The 19,651-nt window shown below is 31.5% G+C and overlaps 1 protein-coding gene across 1 annotated transcript; it reads left to right on the forward strand.

Moving 5' to 3' along the window:
* The first annotated feature begins 3,527 nt into the window (after nt 1–3,527).
* LOC105832718 (E3 ubiquitin-protein ligase RNF13) lies at nt 3,528–19,031 on the forward strand. Its single transcript, XM_036283542.1, has 3 exons — nt 3,528–3,979; nt 18,340–18,538; nt 18,615–19,031. The coding sequence occupies exons 1-3, from the start codon at nt 3,795–3,797 to the stop codon at nt 18,657–18,659; spliced, it is 429 nt and encodes a 142-aa protein (XP_036139435.1). The 5' UTR covers nt 3,528–3,794; the 3' UTR covers nt 18,660–19,031.
* The last annotated feature ends 620 nt before the right edge of the window (nt 19,032–19,651 follow it).

Raw genomic sequence — 19,651 nt, forward strand, 5'->3', positions numbered from 1 at the left:
TAGTGAAGAACAGGGAGAAAGATTTCATCAGGACATCAAGGAGATGGAGTTTCGATATCAAGGCAAATGGGATGTGAATATGATGGCTGATTTCTGCTGGACGCTTAAACGTGATGTCTCTGTGAAAGGGAAGAAACGTAAGAGAAAGCCATTGCACAGAACCTTCCAGAATAAAAGAGTTAGATATAATAAAAAAAGGGAGTGAATTTTCTACGCTATTTATTCACAGAAGCTCAAACTTGTCATACGTATGGAATTTTCCCCGGATAATGTGGTTACGCAAGCCTGCACGCTCCGGATTATACATTTGTGACCTAAACTGCTTTTATAAGATGTTTTTTTGAGGTTAGGAAAAAATGAGCCAATTTAGCAATTCTGACCTTGAATTTGGATTCAGCGGGTCAAAATACATAAAAATAGATTAGTCTGGTCTGTCGGACCAACGTTAAAAAAAAAATTTTTTTTGAGGTTAGGAAAAAATGAGCCAATTTAGCAATTCTGACCTTGAATTTGGATTCAGCGGGTCAAAATACATAAGGATAGACTAGTCTGGTTCGCCGGACCAACATTAAAAAAAAAAATTTTTTTTGAGGTTAGGAAATGCGAGCTAACTTTGCAATTCTGACATTGGATTCGGATTCAGCGGGTCGAAATACATAAGAATAGAGTAGTCTAGTCTGCCGGACCAACATTAAAAAAAAATTTTTTTTTGAAGTTAGAAAATGCGAGCTAACTTTGCAATTCTGACTTCAGATTCGGATTCAGCGGGTCGAAATACATAAGGATTGACTAGTCTAGTCCGCCGGACCAACCACTTTTTTTGTGTGCCTGTGTAATTAATAAGTCCTATATATTACTTTTTAATTAAAATTATTTTATATGTATAAAAATAAAGTAATTTAAACAATTTCCTATAAATTTTTATTTTGTTCCATTTTTCTATCTCAATTCAAAATCAAATTAATTAATTTATTTATATTTATTTTACATAATATTATATGTTTGAAGCTTTATGCCTAATATAATTTTTTTATGTAAATTTATGTTCTTTTGCACTATGTCGTATACTGTCGCTCTTGAATTGCATTAATTATTTAAACTAAAATTTTAAAATAATATATAATTACGTTATCAATTTAATTGATAATAATGATACTTAAGTCGTTTACATATTTGCAATTTGTACAGAAAAGGATTGCATTTTAAGACAAACAGTACACGCAGTGTAATGAATCAAAATAGTATATATTATTATATACATATTTTGATGAAAAATAATATTAAACTCGAAGATCCAGTCTTGATCACCTTGATAAAATGATATTAATGAAATATTTCACAGAAACTTTTTTATTTGATCCCTTTTTATTATTTATTAAGATTTATTAAAATGCATTAAAATTCATTAAAATTTATTACAATTTATTTAAAATTAATATTTAACATTGATTAAAATTTATAAAATTTATTTATATAATAAATAACAATGTAATAAAATAAATTTTATGAATTTTAAAAAATTTTAACAAATTTAAATGAGTATATATTAAGGAATTTTAATATATATTTTAATAAATTTAATAAATTTTAATGAAACAGATCTCTCTCTCTCTCTCTCTCTCTCTCTCTCTCTCTCTCTCTCTCTCTCTCTCTCAATGAAGAGAGATTTTTAATTAAATATTTTCATTAGGACATATAAACAATTTCTTATTTTCTTCTTTCAAGATCACGCATAAATTTTCTCTAACCTTAAAAGAGAGATAGCACGTGATGTTTAAACAGACAATGGTGGGGATTGAGCCAAACGCTATCCATGCACTACCTCTGACGCAGTAGCATGGATAGCGCGCGTTTATGACGTCAAACGCTACGGACAGTGATGTCATCATAATTTTGATAGCGCTATCCAGCGTCTCCGCGAACAACGGTAGTGCTACGTAGCGCTAATAGTGAGCTCCCCGAACGCACTCCTAGTTTTCTGCGCATACATTTCTGTGCATAAATCGTGAGGTATTATGGTATATCCACACAAACTTGCATAAGCGCATAAGCATATACATAAGAAAATTGATTGGTCTACAAGCACTTACATAAGAAAATAGACCAATCGAATTTCTTATGCATATGCTTATGCGTTTATGCAAGTTTGTGTGGATATACCATTATGCGTACCCAACCCTGGCGTGAATAGTGCCCTAGTTTACACCGAGCACTTGGTACGCGTATCAAGTAGTGAATTTAAGCTAATCAGCCAATGATTAAACACATTCACTAGTTATTTACTATTTGATACGCGTACTAAGTGCTCGGTGTAAACTAGTGGTCTGTTCTTTCTAGCTGCACTGTTGCACTGGTGCAATAAGTTAGAATGAGAAAAAATATACTTGTCTTACTTTAACTTATGGCACCGGTGCAACAGTGCAGCTAGAAAGAACAGACCATATGTGTGCTTTCCAGCAAGACACAGTGTAAGGGCCACCGCACAAACTCTTCCATAACGCGTTACGTTACGTTAAGTACTCCATACGAACCGAAGAGCCACCGCACAAGCTTTTTCGTAACACGTTACGTTACGTTAAGTGCTCCATAAACCTAAGTTCGTACTTAAAATTAAACTTACATCAACGCACAAAGAAACTTTTAACGTAAGTTCTTAAGTTCTTACGTTAAGGATTTCTTTGTGTGTTGATTTAAGTTAAATTTTAAGTACAACTTAGGTTCGTATGGAGTACTTAACGTAACGTAACGCGTTATGGAAGAGTTTGTGCGGTGGCCCTAAGTTGTACTTAAAATTTAACTTAAATCAACGCACAAAGAAATCCTTAACGTAAGAACTTAAGAACTTACGTTAAAAGTTTCTTTGTGCGTTGATGTAAGTTTAATTTTAAGTACGAACTTAGGTTTATGGAGAACTTAACGTAACGTAACGTGTTACGAAAAAGCTTGTGCGGTGGCCCTAACACAGTGTCCACTAGTGTGAGCGAGACACACTGACATGTTCTTTCTCACACTAATGGACACTGTGTTAAGCCAGAGATACACGATGCTTGTTTTCGTGCTGTCTTGTTTGCTGGATGGAAATACTCTGTCCTGATTGGTGCATTTCTGAAAATAGATGTATATGCACCAATCAAGACAGAGTATTTCCATCCAGCAAACAAACCAGCACGAAAACAAGCATCGTGTATCTCTGGCTTTACACTGTGTCTTGCTGGAAAGCACACTAGAGTAGTGGTTTGTTCGTGTCGCCATGCCCCGACATGATCCTACTCACTCCAACGCATTCTAATAGGTTGGCGTCATCGGAATCAACGTATTGGAGTGCGTTGGGGTGAATAGGAGCATGTCGGAGCATGTGACTCGAACAGACCCTAGTGGTTTGTTCGCGTCGCCATGCCCCGACATGCTCCTACTCACTCCAACGCATTCTAATAGGTTGGCGTCATCGGAATCAACGTATTGGAGTGCGTTGGGGTGAATAGGAGCATGTTGGGGCATGTGACGCGAACAGACCTTAGAAGTTGTTGGAGCATGCTACCTGAACAAACTCAGTGGCACTTTCGTAGTTAGGTTAGGATTAGTGTATATGTGATTCTTTTTGTTTCGTATTACGCAAGAATTGGTTAGAAAGTGATTATCTTGCGATTGATGAAAAGCAGAGAATCCTGCAGTTGAGATTTAATTCTTTAGCGAATGTGTATTAAATCTAAACATGATACAATATTACGAAAATCATAAGACATGAAAATGAGCGAAAGATATTGTTGCGCCCATATCGCTTAAATGTAATAAAAATGACGTATCCCGGATTAGTATTACTTGTCGGAGTCGGAGTTGGAATAGCGACTTTTCTGTATTACGTATTCACCGAAAATAATCGCACAGATGGACAGTCATTATCGTATTCGAGGGGTAGCAGAAGGCCATCAGAAGATCACTATGAAGACCGTTCTTGGTCAACATCGCATGCAACTGAGAAGTATTTCATTATATTATTACAGATTATTATAGATATACTTATTTTATATGTAATGTATATATAACATGTTATATATGTTATACATAATCATTTGCACATTAATATTATCTAATTTTTTTTTATTCTATGAATTTACTTTTCACCTTCTGCAGATATTAAAATATTTTTCCTATAATTTCGATTTTTTTTCTATAACTAGAGAAGAAGATGGTATTTTATGATATTTCTTATGATTTTTTGGTAATAGCATTTTGCTAATCAATTATCACAAAATATCATTGAAAGATACAATATTTACAAGAAGTACATACTTGTGATATATTTTTTATTTTGTTTATATCACAATTTCATGAATCCAATATGAAATTTGTATAAGAAACTTATACCATGATATGTGCTTTGTTCAAGGACAAGTTTGCTGTAATGTTGCTTGTTCGTATTTTATTCCTTTTACAGAGAAACTATACTATGTATAGAATTATTCGTTATATGAAAGTACAGAGAAAGATTCTTTCCACATTAGTGATTGTTTAATAATAATAATTTACATTGTTTTACATGTAGTATATATAGCCAATACAATGTATAATAGCCGACATTATTATACTTAAAGTATTTTTACTTTTGAGCATTTCAAAACTTCTTCAAGATATATTTTATCATTTAATTATACATACTTCCTTATTCTTTTTCAAATTTGGATTGTTATATGAATATACATATACATACATATATATGTATACATAAGTGCTTTCTTATTTAATAATATTTGACATACAATATTATGTACATTTGTAATAACTACTGAAACTTGCTCAAATATAGAAAACACTGCAAGTATTTGTTTATGTAATACAAAAATTTAAATATGCTAAAAATGTAATATGAATATATATATGTTCAAAATAATAATAATAATAAATTATTACTATTATATATCAAGTATCCAATGTCAAGTGAGGTACTTCATTTTTGTCAGGTCAGACACTTTTTTTATCTAATAGCGTTTTTGATTGTCTTGGGTTAATTGGTCCAGGAGCGATTAATGACATCATAAGGACAATCACAGCCATTCTTGTAAAGAAGGGAATAACTATGATTGGCCAGTTTTAGAAGAAAAGAACCTGATACGGGTTAACCCAGCACCGGTCGAAAACGCCATAACACAGCTCAAAATTTTCCTTGACATATCTACTTTATCGCCTTAAAACTTCAAGTTGTAATCTCAACTTCAAAGATGGTGCTTTGATTTTTCTCGAAATTTGAAGCATGGGGTTCTATTCTTCCAGATGTATTAGCTGATATTTTCAAAATGAATAACATTGAAAAGTGGTTGGGATCGTGATACTGATCCCGAATGTAAATATGTGCTATATGGAATTCCAAATGGCAAAATCAACATGGCGGCTATAACTCATAGCTTAGATAAGATTAATGTGATATCGGTTTTTCCAGTTTTCCCTACTGATGGGAAGAAATGCTGCACAGTAACCAACATAACATATGACTACCAAAACTGATAGCGATGTAAACACAACGGTCGACTTGTAATTCAGTGATGAAATGTTGTGGGATTTTTTCCCACGCTAGACTGCATGCTTGCACATGCGTAAGTGATCACAGCCAGACGTCGTCTGCTCTTCACTGATGTGCCTAGGTGCGTACAAGGGGTTCCATGTTTTTAATAACACGTAGTGTCTTGCAATGTACAGTATTGTTATATATATTATTAAATATAATTATGTATATACATCTATTCCATTTTTTAATGGAAATTTTCTTCTCTCACTGCAATTTATTTTACATTTCTTGTTGGGATCTAACGATACCTTATATTGAAGACAGAATACATACGTTACTAAGGACTCATAACGTTTGCTTATAACACATGTGCAACTTTATTCCCAAGACATTTCATCACTGACCTGTATCCTGTACAAAATGACCGATTCAATATGGCAGATGAAAAACTGAAAAATTTCAAATTCCATAAAAATCAGTATACGGAGATTTTATGGTCTCCAATTACGAATCCGTAGTCAGATTTTCAAAAACTAAAATGCCCTATTCACTATGACGAACGAAAAATAGAAAAAACTTTTTTAAGTAAAAACTTAAAATATAAAGGATCTTTAAGTAAACTTTAAATCTCCACACCTTACATTCCGAATTCTTAACTCCCAAACTTGTTAGATTAGCTCCTTGACGTCACCTCCTAGATATGTAGAATAGAGCTTGTGCTCTGAATCTCAGGAAAGATCAAAACGCCATCTTTAAACCCATTGAGATTACAACTTGAAATTTTAGGGTAATAAAGTAGAGATGTTAAGGAAAATTTTAAGCCGTGTTAGGTTAAGTTAGGTTAGGTTAGGTTAAAAAAAGTATCCGACCTGACGAAAATAAAGTGGCCTACTTGACATAGAATGCTCAATATATATACAGAGTGGCTGAATTTTTTTTACATAGCGCTTGCATGAAGGTAGGATGGACCAAACCGAGTAGAAAAGTCTTCTATCATTTTGCAATTGTCACAAAAAAATTTCAGACACCAATGGCCTGTTCTTTTTCGCTGCACTGCTGCACTGGTGCAATAAGTTAGAGTGAGAAAAAAATTTTTGTCTTACTGTGCAGCAGTGCAGCGAAAAAGAACAAGCCACCTGTATATATATATATATATATATATATATTGTATATATGTATATGTATATTGATATATGTGTATAGTGTGTGTGTGTATATATATATATATATATATATATATATATATATATATTGTATATATATGTATATGTATATTGATATATGTGTGTATATATATATATACAGGGTGTTCCAAATTAACCGGAGGAGCCGACATGTACGTATTCCTCATGAAAAACTGAGTCGAAAATGTCAGTAGCAAAATCTTGAGGGATCAATAGTTTTCAAATGGTAAGCCTTTGAAACCTTCCAACCACAGGCCGTGAAGCTCGCGCTGTCAGGCGCGGCGCAACTAAGCGGCCGGCCGGTCGCTTTGACGAGTATCGCTAAACGGTATGGTATTGAACGAGTACAAATCTGTGAAATCTCTATTAATATTTGTTGTTGTATTCTTAAATCGAGTCCAATTTAATTGACAAAAAGTAATATCAGTTGTAAATTCGATAAAACGTCATTTATATCAATAAAAAATATGTGTTTCTGAAATACGTTTTATGTATAAATAAATTAATAAATAAAATCAATACTAATTAAATTATTTAATCAAATAATATTAAAAACATCAGTCGACAACATTTCCAAAACTTTTTTTCAAAAAGTTTTGTCACAAACAGAAAACATTTACATTTGAAATTCGCATTTAATGTAAATAAATATTTCATATTTAGGAAATAAAATGAAAGAAATTCCGAATTATGATATAAGAGGAAAAGAAAGTAATACTGTGAAGGAATCGACGTAAGTAAATAATAAGTATTATTATTACAAATTACATTTTGAATAATATTTTAGAAACTTTTAGAGTAGGTGTTCGAAATGGCCACCACCCATTTCAATACAAAGCTGAGCACGTCTAATCAAATTTTCTCTCGATCATTGTACCCTTTCAGGCGTAATGGTTGCAAGCGCCTCATCAATTCGATCACTCTAAAAGTTTCTAAAATATTATTTAAAATGTAATTTGTAATAATAATACTTATTATTTACTCACGTCGATTCCTTCACAGTATTACTTCCTTTTCCTCTTATATCATAATTCGGAATTTTGTTCATTTCATTTCCTAAATATGAAATATTTATTTACATCAAATGCGAATTTCAAATGTAAATGTTTTCTGTTTGTGACAGAACTTTTTGAAAAAAAGTTTTGGAAATGTTGTCGACTGATGTTTTTAATATTATTTGATTAAATAATTTAATTAGTATTGATTTTATTTATTAATTTATTTATACATAAAACGTATTTCAGAAACACATATTTTTTATTGATATAAATGACGTTTTATCGAATTTACAACTGATATTACTTTTTGTCAATTAAATTGGACTCGATTTAAGAATACAACAACAAATATTAATAGAGATTTCACAGATTTGTACTCGTTCAATACCATACCGTTTAGCGATACTCGTCAAAGCGACCGGCCGGCCGCTTAGTTGCGCCGCGCCTGACAGCGCGAGCTTCACGGCCTGTGGTTGGAAGGTTTCAAAGGCTTACCATTTGAAAACTATTGATCCCTCAAGATTTTGCTACTGACATTTTCGACTCAGTTTTTCATGAGGAATACGTACATGTCGGCTCCTCCGGTTAATTTGGAACACCCTGTATATATGTATATAAATATATATATATATATATGTATATGTATACTATCAGTATTATTATACATATGTTAACATTTGTTAAAAGTCTATTAATTAGTATAAATTAAAATATATTATAAGTTTGAAATTTTGATATTTTTATGTTTAATTTATAATACATAAAGTTTAGGGATGTTATTCTAAAATATTATTAAAATTTGAAATTTTTACAGACTGTTCTGTTATTCTATTCGAGTATCTCCGTAAAATTTGAACATAATTTCTTTATTAGTTTAAAAATTATATAATTTTATATTTACTTCTGATTTTTAAGCAAAATCACATTTTATAATACTTATTTACAAATTTGATAAGCAAGTGGCATTATGAATTAAATCAAATTTTATACGAATAAAACAGTAATAAAAATAATCACTGTGAAGTTGGCACTGTAATTTTCTGCACCACAAGTTTTTGTGACAGTTCTACTTGCCTTAAATAGTTCTAAAGTTTCTGATAAGTTTTAGAAATAGTTTCGTTGATTTTGTTTAAAAAATAAAATTTGAAAATATGAAGTATTAATTTCTTCTGGCACCTCACTAGTAAAAAACGAAAGTTCCATCAGCAGTTATACTTGCACCCGCAATACAGTTTCTGAAAGGTTTTGGTTTCGTCCATTAAATATATTTAAACAATTTTTTTTATTTGGCCGCTGGCATTGCACTACATGAGTAAAGTACCACTGGCGAGTTCTAGTCGACTTTATGGGATTTTCTGACAGTTCAACAATAGTTCCAAATCTTTTTGTAGGTAAGTGATACTTTACTCTTGTAGTGCGATGCAGCAACCAAATTAAAAGCTAGGAAAAATTAGCACCTTATATTTTTAAAATTTATTTCTTTAACTAAATCAATGAAACTATTTCTGAAACTTATCAGGAATTCTAAAATTATTTGGAGTGCAAATCGAACTGCCAGAAAAACTTGCGGTGTAGTGGTGCCTTTACAGTGACATAAAACTATTTGTGTAAACATTTATTTGAATCCGCGTACTCGTTTAAAAGTTGATTACATTTAAAGTTATTTAAAATTGTTGTAATAGTTATTTTTACCAAATAAGTTCTTATAAGCTAATGTTTTCTTTTTCTTAATTTTAGAACCATAATTCGGATTATTGATGGAAATTTATCATATTGATTCTAAAAAAAAAATACAACTAATGAGTTTGTAGTTCTAAATTTTAGTAACTTTTAAATAATATGATTGAGTCAAAACAGCCTTAATAAATGTTTATTTATTATTATTTTTTTTAAATAATAAATATTATACGCGCGCGTGCGTGCGTGCGTGCGTGCGTGCGTGCGTGCGTGCGTGCGTGCGTGCGTGCGTGCGTGCGTGCGTGCGTGCGCGCGCGTGTGTGTGTGTGTGTGTGTGTGTGTGTGTGTGTGTGTGTGTGTGTGTGCATGTGCATATTATATATATGTACGTATTATGACATATACATATATACATATATATGCATATAATATGTAGTATTTCTTAAAAAAAGTAAAGAAATAAACATTTATTAAGGCTGTTTTAACTCTATAATATTATTTAAAAATTAATAAAATTTAGAAACTACAAACTCATTAGTTGTATTTTTTTTGGAATCAATATGATAAAAAATTTCCATCAATAATTTGAATTATGGTTCTAAAATTAGTTAAAAAATATATACATACACAGGGTGTTTCTAAACTGGCACGAGATTTTTTTTAAACAAATTCTTTGTAACATTTTGAGAAGAAAATTCTAATACAAAAATGTCGAGGCTATAATAATTTTCAAATGGCAAAGAGTTTAAGAATCATGATTAACAGGGCTAGAATTTTGCGCGCTTTTTTTTTTTTTTATGTAAAATATAATTAAACTTGCGAAAATCTATTAGAAATTTAAAAATTTATTTGAATTCGATATTGTACACAATCAGTTTTAACGTTTTCTTCGTGTAATTAATAATATTTTTCCAGAAGGTTAACTGTCATTACATTTGTTTGGTTCATATGATAAATTTCTACGGCAGTCGATAAAAACATTTTTATAATTGAATTTATCGATAAAATAAATCCCAATTACTTATTCAATCCTGAGAGGCGGAAAAATGGCGGCGAGTGATAGACAGGCGGGGTTCTTGCTGCCGGAATTTTTTGGTGAAATAAACTGATTTAGTGGCCAAAGTGATCAGTGAGGTAATTGGAGAAGAGGCACGAGATGAGAGAAGGGCCGGACATTGGAGAGAAGGTCGGGAAGGGAGGAAGGAAGAGAGATGTGTAGGCAAAGAAAAGAATTGGAATAAGGCCAAAAAGAAGAGTCAGAGAGAGGATCATAGAATAGATACTAGAATAGACTGCTTATGAAGGTAGTGGGGGTATCCATTACTAAAAAAAGGATAACTGTCGTTAAGATGAGGTTCTATCTCTTTTTAATGCAAAATAGTGGGGAAGCATAGCGACCAATAACGTTGTCAGAGCGTGAGCGTGTTGTCATAGTATGCGTGTTGTCGATGTGAGTTTCATGTGAGATCGGATAATCAAAACGGATATTTTGGAGTTAATGAGTCTAACGTGTAAATAATTTTATTTAAACAATTGAAATAATGATGTTGAGTTGCTGCGTATGCGAAGTAGAATATAAAAAGGACCTTCCTCGCTGCTACGAAGTTACGCACGTTAGTTAACCTAGCATCCCCACCACTAAATAAAAAATTTGGTACCGTATAATTTTCTTTTAATTATCTGCTAATTGCTCTAGTCCCAAATTTTTTGCTCCTACCCGTTTGCAGGAAATTAAGATTAAACGTGAGTGTGCTAGCTTCACATAACAAAAAACTTAAAGTTGTCCTGGTATAGTATTGTCCTGGTAGTTTGTTGTTTTTAACCATTTTCTCTTATAATATTGCGATATAATGTTTCTGAGTACCGATACTTGGATAATCGTTCGATATTTTTGATATTTGTTTACAGTTTCTTAAAGCCTAAAATGAGCAGAAAATTCTGATGTATTTGATTTTTTATTTGTTTTTTTTATTAATGGGGGTGCTAGCGTCATGTGAAGCTAGCACTCCCGCTTTTGATCTTAATTTCCTGCAAACGGGTAGGAGCAAAAAATTTGGGACTAGGGCAGAAAATTAGCAGATAATTAGCAGAAAATTATACGGTAGGTCCGAATTTTTTATTTAATGGTGGGGGTACTAGGTTCACTGACGTAAGTTACGCCTACTAGAAAAAGATAGCAACCCATATTAACGACAGTTATCCTTTTCTCAGTGACGGATACTCTTACCACTGTTTTTCCATCTCATAAGCATTCTAGTAAGTCTATGGAAAGGATGAATTGGCATGGGCGGAGAGTGGAAGAAGTGAGACTGGCCAACGGGGGGGCGGAGTTGGAAGAGTGAGAGGATGACAACATGAGACAGCGAGCGTGCACGTGGATATAGATCGGGATATTGATGCAGCGATATATGGAAGTGGTGGCCGGAGGGCGATGATTGACGGAGAGGTGATACAGAAGATGGGTTGATGTATTGATGGCGAAATGTGAGTCGGGCGCATGGCCAGGAGGTTAACAGATAGGAGAATGGCTGCAAGGAGGAAAGCGAATGAAAGATGGGTGGATAGTGAGAAAAGTGAAGAGAAGAAAGATAAGGAAAAGGTGATGGAAGGAGTGAAGAAGATTTGCGGAGAGTTGACAGAGATGAAGGGAGGAGAAGAAGAGATGCAGGAGATGGCGGCCGCAAAAGGATGTAAAGAGAATTGGAGGAGAGGAAGAGGAGAAAGAAAGAGATTTGCAGGAAAAGAAGACAGGGAATGGGGAGGGAAGGAGAATAGGATTGTAGGTGAGTGTTAAGGAGATGGAGGAAAAATATTTGCGAGGCTACTCAAGGACCAGGACGCGAGAAAGGATTATGAAATGATGTGTATATATATGGGGCATTCTCTGTCAACCGGACCTTCTCTCCTTCCATTACAAAAAAAATTTTTTAAATTTCTGCTAGTGACCAAAATGTAGCTTATAACTTTAACTTTTGAAAGCACTGTGGCGTTTTGAAAAATCCAATATGGTGGCTCCAGTACGGCGGCTGGAAACTGTGTACACACCAGAAAATTTCACTTATTTGTGAATTTATCATTCGAATCATGATGAACTCTTACAGGAAAAGCATTTTCAAGGGTATTCAAGGATACTTTTTCGAAATCCAGCGTCAATTTTTTATTTCATAGATCCCTAAGAGTTGAAAATAAGGGTGGAAGACGTGATTCCGGTTGACAGAGAATGCCCCACATATATATATATATATATTTTGGAGGATATGTGATTAATGTGAAAGAGGAAGAAAGGAGGATGTGTAAGGGATTTTATGGTCTCCTGAAAACACCACGACAACCCTCAGGGGAGACCATAATAAATCAACTAATTATTCAATCCTGCTATACATTAAGTAAACTGCATCAAAATTTTTTTCTTAAAAATCATAAGAGAATTCAGAGAAAAGAAAAAGAAATTACTACGAAAATAGAAGGAAATAATATAAAATAATTCGAAACAGGTGTACTGCTTTAAAATTCGTGAAGATTAAAGAAATATTTTAATTATTTCATACATATTTTGTAAATGTTGTTAAACTTTACTAATATTGAAAATAATTTATTTACACAAATAAACATACGATTTAATAAAATTAACATAATAATTAACAACATAAACGTAACGATATAATATAATTCTATCGTTTTGCAAATTATTGCCGTCATTTTTTCTTATTATTAAGAATTACATTTCTTAATATTGATGATATTGTTGCACGTGTCGCTCGGAATGATGCCCAGCCGCGCGAATCAGCTGGTCCAGCAGATCGATGTCCTTTTCACGCAGAGATTTCTTCATCGGATATTTGTGCTCGAATTTATTGCTCCTATTGATTTATATGATATTCTTTATTTTTAAATGATGTTCTTCTGTATAGGAAGTGAGAGGCGCCCAATTTAAAAACAAACGTTTTTCAATTTGTTCCCCGCAAACGAGTTAGGCAGATCCTTGAGGAGGCTCATGATTCGTCCTCCAGTGGAGTCAATAAGACTCTTGATAAAATACGGAAGCGATTCTTTTGGGGTACGTGTAAGCGTGACGTTGAGGAGTGATGCGAAACCTGTGTGGTTTGTATCTCAAAGAAGGGGCCAGCTGGTAAGGGAAAATTGCCCCTGCAGATTTATAATGTATGGAAATCGTTTGAGAGATTGTAAATGGATATTCTTTGTCCTCTGCCAACTTCTACTTCCGGAAACAGATTTTTGTTAGTTATTGTCGGTTGTTTCACCAAGTGGGTGGAAGTTTTTCCTCTTAAGAATATTCTTGCTAAAAGTATTGTGAAAATATTTATTGATCAAGTGATTTCGGGACATGGAATTCCTTTGGAAGTTCACACCGATCAAGGGCGAGATTTTGAATCGAAATTGTTTTTGGAGTTAATGGATCTTTTGGCAATACAAAAACTAGGACAACCGTTTGCATCCGCAATCGGATGGACAAGTAGAGAGACAGCATCAGACGATTGAAAATTATTTGGCGAAGTTTATTTCAGAGAATCAAAAGGATTTGGATCGATGGATTCCGATGTTCTTATTGACCTATAGATCTTCGAAACACGAAGCGACTGATGTAACTCTTTCAGTACTTTATTTTGGTCGAGAACTCAGGTTACCTATAGATCTTTTTGGTAACCCTCCGGAGGAAAGTCCATAACTTACCGGAAATTTTATTATAAATTTGAAGATTAGGTTGAATCAGATTCAGCATAATGTTGGAGAGCGATTATAAAATTAGGTCGAAACGTGTGAAGGCCTTGTATGATCGTGAGGCGAGGAAAATCTTTTACGATGAAGGAGAGAAGGTTTGATTATTTAATCCGCGTAGGATTAGAGAAAGGCTCCAAAACTTCGAAGTAATTGGGAAGGACCTTATTTTATCATTAAGAAATTGAATGACGTGTATTGTATTAGAAAATCTTTGCGTCACAAGAGGAAGGTGGTTTATGAAGATAGGTTAGCTTTTTTCCGCGAAAGAAGGATTGAGAATGAGTCCGTTAGTTTAAATTGCTTGGATTAAAAAGATCTTTTTGCATTAATTTTGAAAAGTTACTACGTACATTTTTTTATTTTATTTGTTAAATTACTTCCCGTGGGGCGAGCATTCGAGTACAAAAAATGCTGGATTATTATTTTAAAAGTTTATCTTCGGAAGAAGACTGCCTCACCCAGGGTTTTTGAATCGTGGTTTTGTCCTCTGGTCGAATTGCAAATGCCAAAGCAGAGACTTGAGAAGCCTTTGAGAGGCAAAGTGTCCACGATAAATAGTAAAATCCCCGCCTTAGTCCGAAAATCAAGAAAGAAACTCACAAGAGTGAGGAAAAGGGTGAAAGGGGCGTAGGAAATTCTTGAGGGAGCATGTTCAACTCGTCGAGAAGTAGACACCGCCCGAAGGACCTTCAGGTTACGAAATGAACCGGAAGTGATGCCGCTTGATAGCCCGTTGCAGCTCGGAATAGAGCAGGGAGGCGTCAAGGGTTCGTGCTACCCCCCCTTAAATTGTCGGGAAGACAATTTGAAGAAGGGGGGCAGTGTTGCACGCGTCGCTTGGAATGATGCCCGGCCGCGCGAGTCAGCTGGTCCAGCAGATCGATATTATTGATCGCTCGGTTGTCTTGGGAAACGTTTTGGTTTCTGATGTTTGTTTTTAGAGCTGTTAAGCTCGTGTATACAAAGTAGATCAATAAATAATACTTTCTTCTTATCACGAGTGAGTGTTATTTCCCGCGTGCGTCCATAAGTTAGAAGTGAGCACGCGAGGAGACCGGGAGTACGGAAGTATCGCGGGAAGTGCAACAATATCCAACAGAATATCTATGACAGTATAATGACAGTTAACTTTCTGGAGAAATATTATTAATTATGCGAAAAAAACGTTAAAATTGATTGTGTACAATATTGAATTAAAATAAATTTTTTAATTTTTCATAGTTTTTCGCAAGTTTAATAATATTTTTTATAAGAAAAAAATATTGATGTCGATACAAAGTACATACGTATTGAAGTTTTAATGAAAACATTTTGTTCAATTGTTTTGGAATTGTTTTTACAACAAATTTATTATGAATGAACAGAATTGATTTTTTAATGAAACTCTTATAGCATATTTGTATAATAATTTATTGAATAAAGATGTTATTGTTAAACGCATTTAAAACCACCTTTATCACTACCTGAGTGCGCGAAATTCTAGCCTTCGTTCGTGATGTTTAAACTCTTCCCATTTCAAAATTATTATAGCTTCGACATTTTTGCATTAGAAATTTCTTCTCAAAATGTCACAAAAAATTTGTTATTAAAAAATTTCGCGACAGTTTAGACACACCTGTATATTTACGTTTATGTATATTAAATATAATAAACTATAAATTATTACTATCATTATGAATATAACAAAAATAAACTGTTTTTAATATTTTTGGAACAACATATTCAATATACAATAAACAATTGTACGAAAATAATCAATTTTTATTTTAAATTGCTATAAAAATTGGATATTATGCATACTCTGATAGAAAAAGATTTATAAAATTGTATGACAAAATATTGTAAAAAATTTATAATCCGTCATTATGAGGGCATATTTGAAGAAATAGATGTAGAAACCTTAACCTTTTATGAAATATTAATAAATGTTTGCGCAATTAAATTTTTCAATGGTATGTTGGCATAACAATAGCGATATGGTGAATTATTTTAACAGCACATTTGCAAAATTAAATTCAAAAATAAGTTGTGCAATAATTGAGAAAAATATTTTAGTCGTAACATGTTCAAAATTTTTAGAAATATTGTGTACGAAAAATTTAAATTATTCCAAAATTATTTCTAAATTATGATGCACAAATATTGAAACATGGGATGTGTAATATTTCATGTTTTAATATTTATGCATTATAATATAGAAATAATTTAAGAGTTTTTGGCCGTTATTACTATCAATAAGATAAACTCTCCGACGCGCAATTAATCTATCGGTGAAAGTACCTCTTTTTTAATGTGTATTAAATGTCTGTTAAACAAGCGATATTTGTTAACTTTGTTATAATACCTTTTGATATTAATTTTGAATTAAATGTTGGAGATTAAATGCTGTAAATATTGCACATTATTATTGCTGGATAAAGTTTCGAAATATTTTTTATGGTTTTTTCATGGTTTTCGCAATAAAAATCAAATTTGCGCCAATATTCACTATCATATTCGTAATCAGCGCCCCAAATTACGTAAGAATACGTAGTTTCAAAAAAATCGGAGGTAAGTCGTTTTCGGAACTGTACCCTTATTGCTGCATTATTGCTACATTAAATTGTGAAAATATTGAAGATTATAATGTAATAATTTTAAATGCTGAAATAATTGCAAAATACTCATGTTTTAAATTATATTTGTCTAATCATCAACAAATATTATTTAAGAATTATATTTTGACAAAACTGTTGCGTTATGACGAATTATCATAGCACAATTTTTGATGCCATTATTTTGCAATGTTTGCAAAATCTTCCTATCACGGTATGTATAATATACTAGCGCAAAAAAATGGGACAAAAATTTTGACCAAATTTTTAGGCAATTTTTAAAGTGACGCAACTTTGCGAAAAATCATTCAACTTACATGAACTCTTTTAAATTAAAGGGCAAAGACTCTACTTTAAGAATTCCTAGGTGAAAATTTAATTTGTTAAATGTGACTTTTTTATATCGCATGAATACCCTACAAAAACGTTTTTTTTAATTGAAGAAGAAAATAAAAGTTTGTTATTATTTTTCACAAGTTTTTCGTTAAAATCTTGCTAATATTAATCCAGATTTTTAAAGTTTATTTTTTTCTAAGCAATTTAAAAAAACATACGATGTTTTTTGTTGATTATACACTATATATTTTGGCAAAATATTGGTTAAATTTATATACATAACGTTCTTAGGTGTTATTAAATTATATAAATTATATAACAAAAATATAATACAAAAATTATCAGATGATTGTTCATGCAAAAAAAGTATAAAAATGCTCGTCCCCATTAAGTATACTGATGTCTTAACATATCTAATATCTGTTGTTCTAATGTCTTTTCGACATTTTAGATCAAACAGTTATATTTTGATAAATTTATTTTAATTCTACTACAAATTAAATTATTAATTAAATAAAGTTAAATTAATAGTTTACATGTATTATAGATTTTCAGTACTACAGTTTATATAAGGAAGCGTTGTGTACCTGTATGTATATATTAGGGACACTTCACAACAAGTCTACGCAATTCATTAAATCAAAATAAGACATTGAGGAGCTTAAAATTTTTGTACTGTAAGAAAAAACATGATCTTTTAAAAAATTCAAAGTGGCTGCTCTAATATGATTGCTAGTGTTACTGAAATTTAATTGATTAGGTGATTTAAAATTTATTCGATTTCCATCAAAATCGATATCTTAGATTTTAGAGTCACTCACGTACAATTCATAGTCAGATTATATATACACACAACAATATCTATATTTATTTATTCATTCTGCAACAATTGTTCATTTTTTTTAATAAATATAACTACACTGTTTTTTAATGTTTTTTTTTTAAACAAAAACAATTTTTTACATTTTTGTCGAAAAGTTATTCTATGTTTTTTTGGCCATTACAATGTCGTTACATTTTTATTCTAATAAATATTTTATAATTTGTGTTTAGAAATGATTTAACAACACATTGATGGGTGTAATCGCGCGTTAAATTTCAATTAAAAAATTTTAATGATTATACAATAATTATTAACAAAATTATTGTACAAAACAAATGTAAAGTCATGTTACCACCTTCTTTTCTATCTCTATAACAGTGGAAGAACCATTGTTTTCTCTTATTTTTTCATTTTCTTTTTTTTTTCAAAGATTAAAGATTAAAATATTAAAAACATTACGTTTTCTACAAGAGATATTTGCTTCCAGTGTGTTATTAAATAGAAGAAATTCATTGAACTCTTCAAAAAGTAAAGAAAGAAGAGAACACGTGACAAATAAAGACGATATAAACAATTGTTCAATTTGTCAATACGCATTAATTGATTCGGATGTAGTACAACTGCGTCCCTGTAGACATAATTTTCACAAGGATTGCGTTAACGAATTGACAAAATATAATCCTGGGGTAAAATTTGAAAACATTATCTAAATTTTTTTTATTCGTGCACTAAAATTCACGATTGTATTTATTTATGTTGCAGGCCCTTTGCCCTAATTGCAGAAGAAAATTTAGACCCGCGATATAAATACATCTATACATATATGTAAATACATATATGTAAATACATACATATAATACTCTTTTCATCATTTTGTACAGTTATTTACATATATTAGTAATTATATATAATTTTTTTTCAATTTTATAGTTGAAATGTTTGCAATATGGTTATAGAAATATACGAAATGCACAATTTTTTTTATACCAGACATCTCATTGTCAGAATCAAAAATATATGATAGATATATGCTTTGCAGAAAAAAATAAAATTGCTTAATTATGCTTATAAAGTTATATATTAGGGGAGAATTACTGAATATCACTTAAGTTATTTTTAATTATATTTCTCATTTGGTACTAATTTGTATACAAATAAACATTGGAAATTATAGCTTGATATTTTAGATAATTATTTCAGGTTTGATATGTTTAACCTTTATACATTAACCTTAACGTTTATTACGTGGTGCTTTGTAACGTGCTGCAAAAGGTACGATTTAGGTGGTAACCTGCTGTTTACAGGGTGTCACTTAAAGTGTTACAGACTTCCCAGAGAGATAGCATAGAATATTATCATAAATATTTATAAATATTTTACAAATTTATTTTCAAAAAATATTTTTTTTACAGATTATATAATTATTTTTCATAAACCACTTAGGAATAATACAAAAATTATTATCAACAATATGTAGAATATATTTTTAAAATGTACTGAAAAATATTTATGGTATATGAACTCGAAATATTCTTTATATTCTTTAATAATAATAGTGTAAATATTTATTTTAAATATTTTCATAAATATTTATTATAATTTTTTTGTACTTCACAAACTCGGACATAAAAATATGTACAAAACATTTATCATAAATATTTTTTCTTATAAATATTTTATGAATGTTTTATAAATATTTTGTACTATCTGAGTTATATCTCGGAAACAAAGTATTTTAGTTTTAGACAAAAGTTGTTAGGTTTGAAGTGAGACATAAAATGGTGTCATCAATTTAATAA

The sequence above is a fragment of the Monomorium pharaonis genome, chromosome 1 (genome assembly GCF_013373865.1).
Source record: "Monomorium pharaonis isolate MP-MQ-018 chromosome 1, ASM1337386v2, whole genome shotgun sequence".
NCBI lineage: Eukaryota > Metazoa > Arthropoda > Insecta > Hymenoptera > Formicidae > Monomorium > Monomorium pharaonis.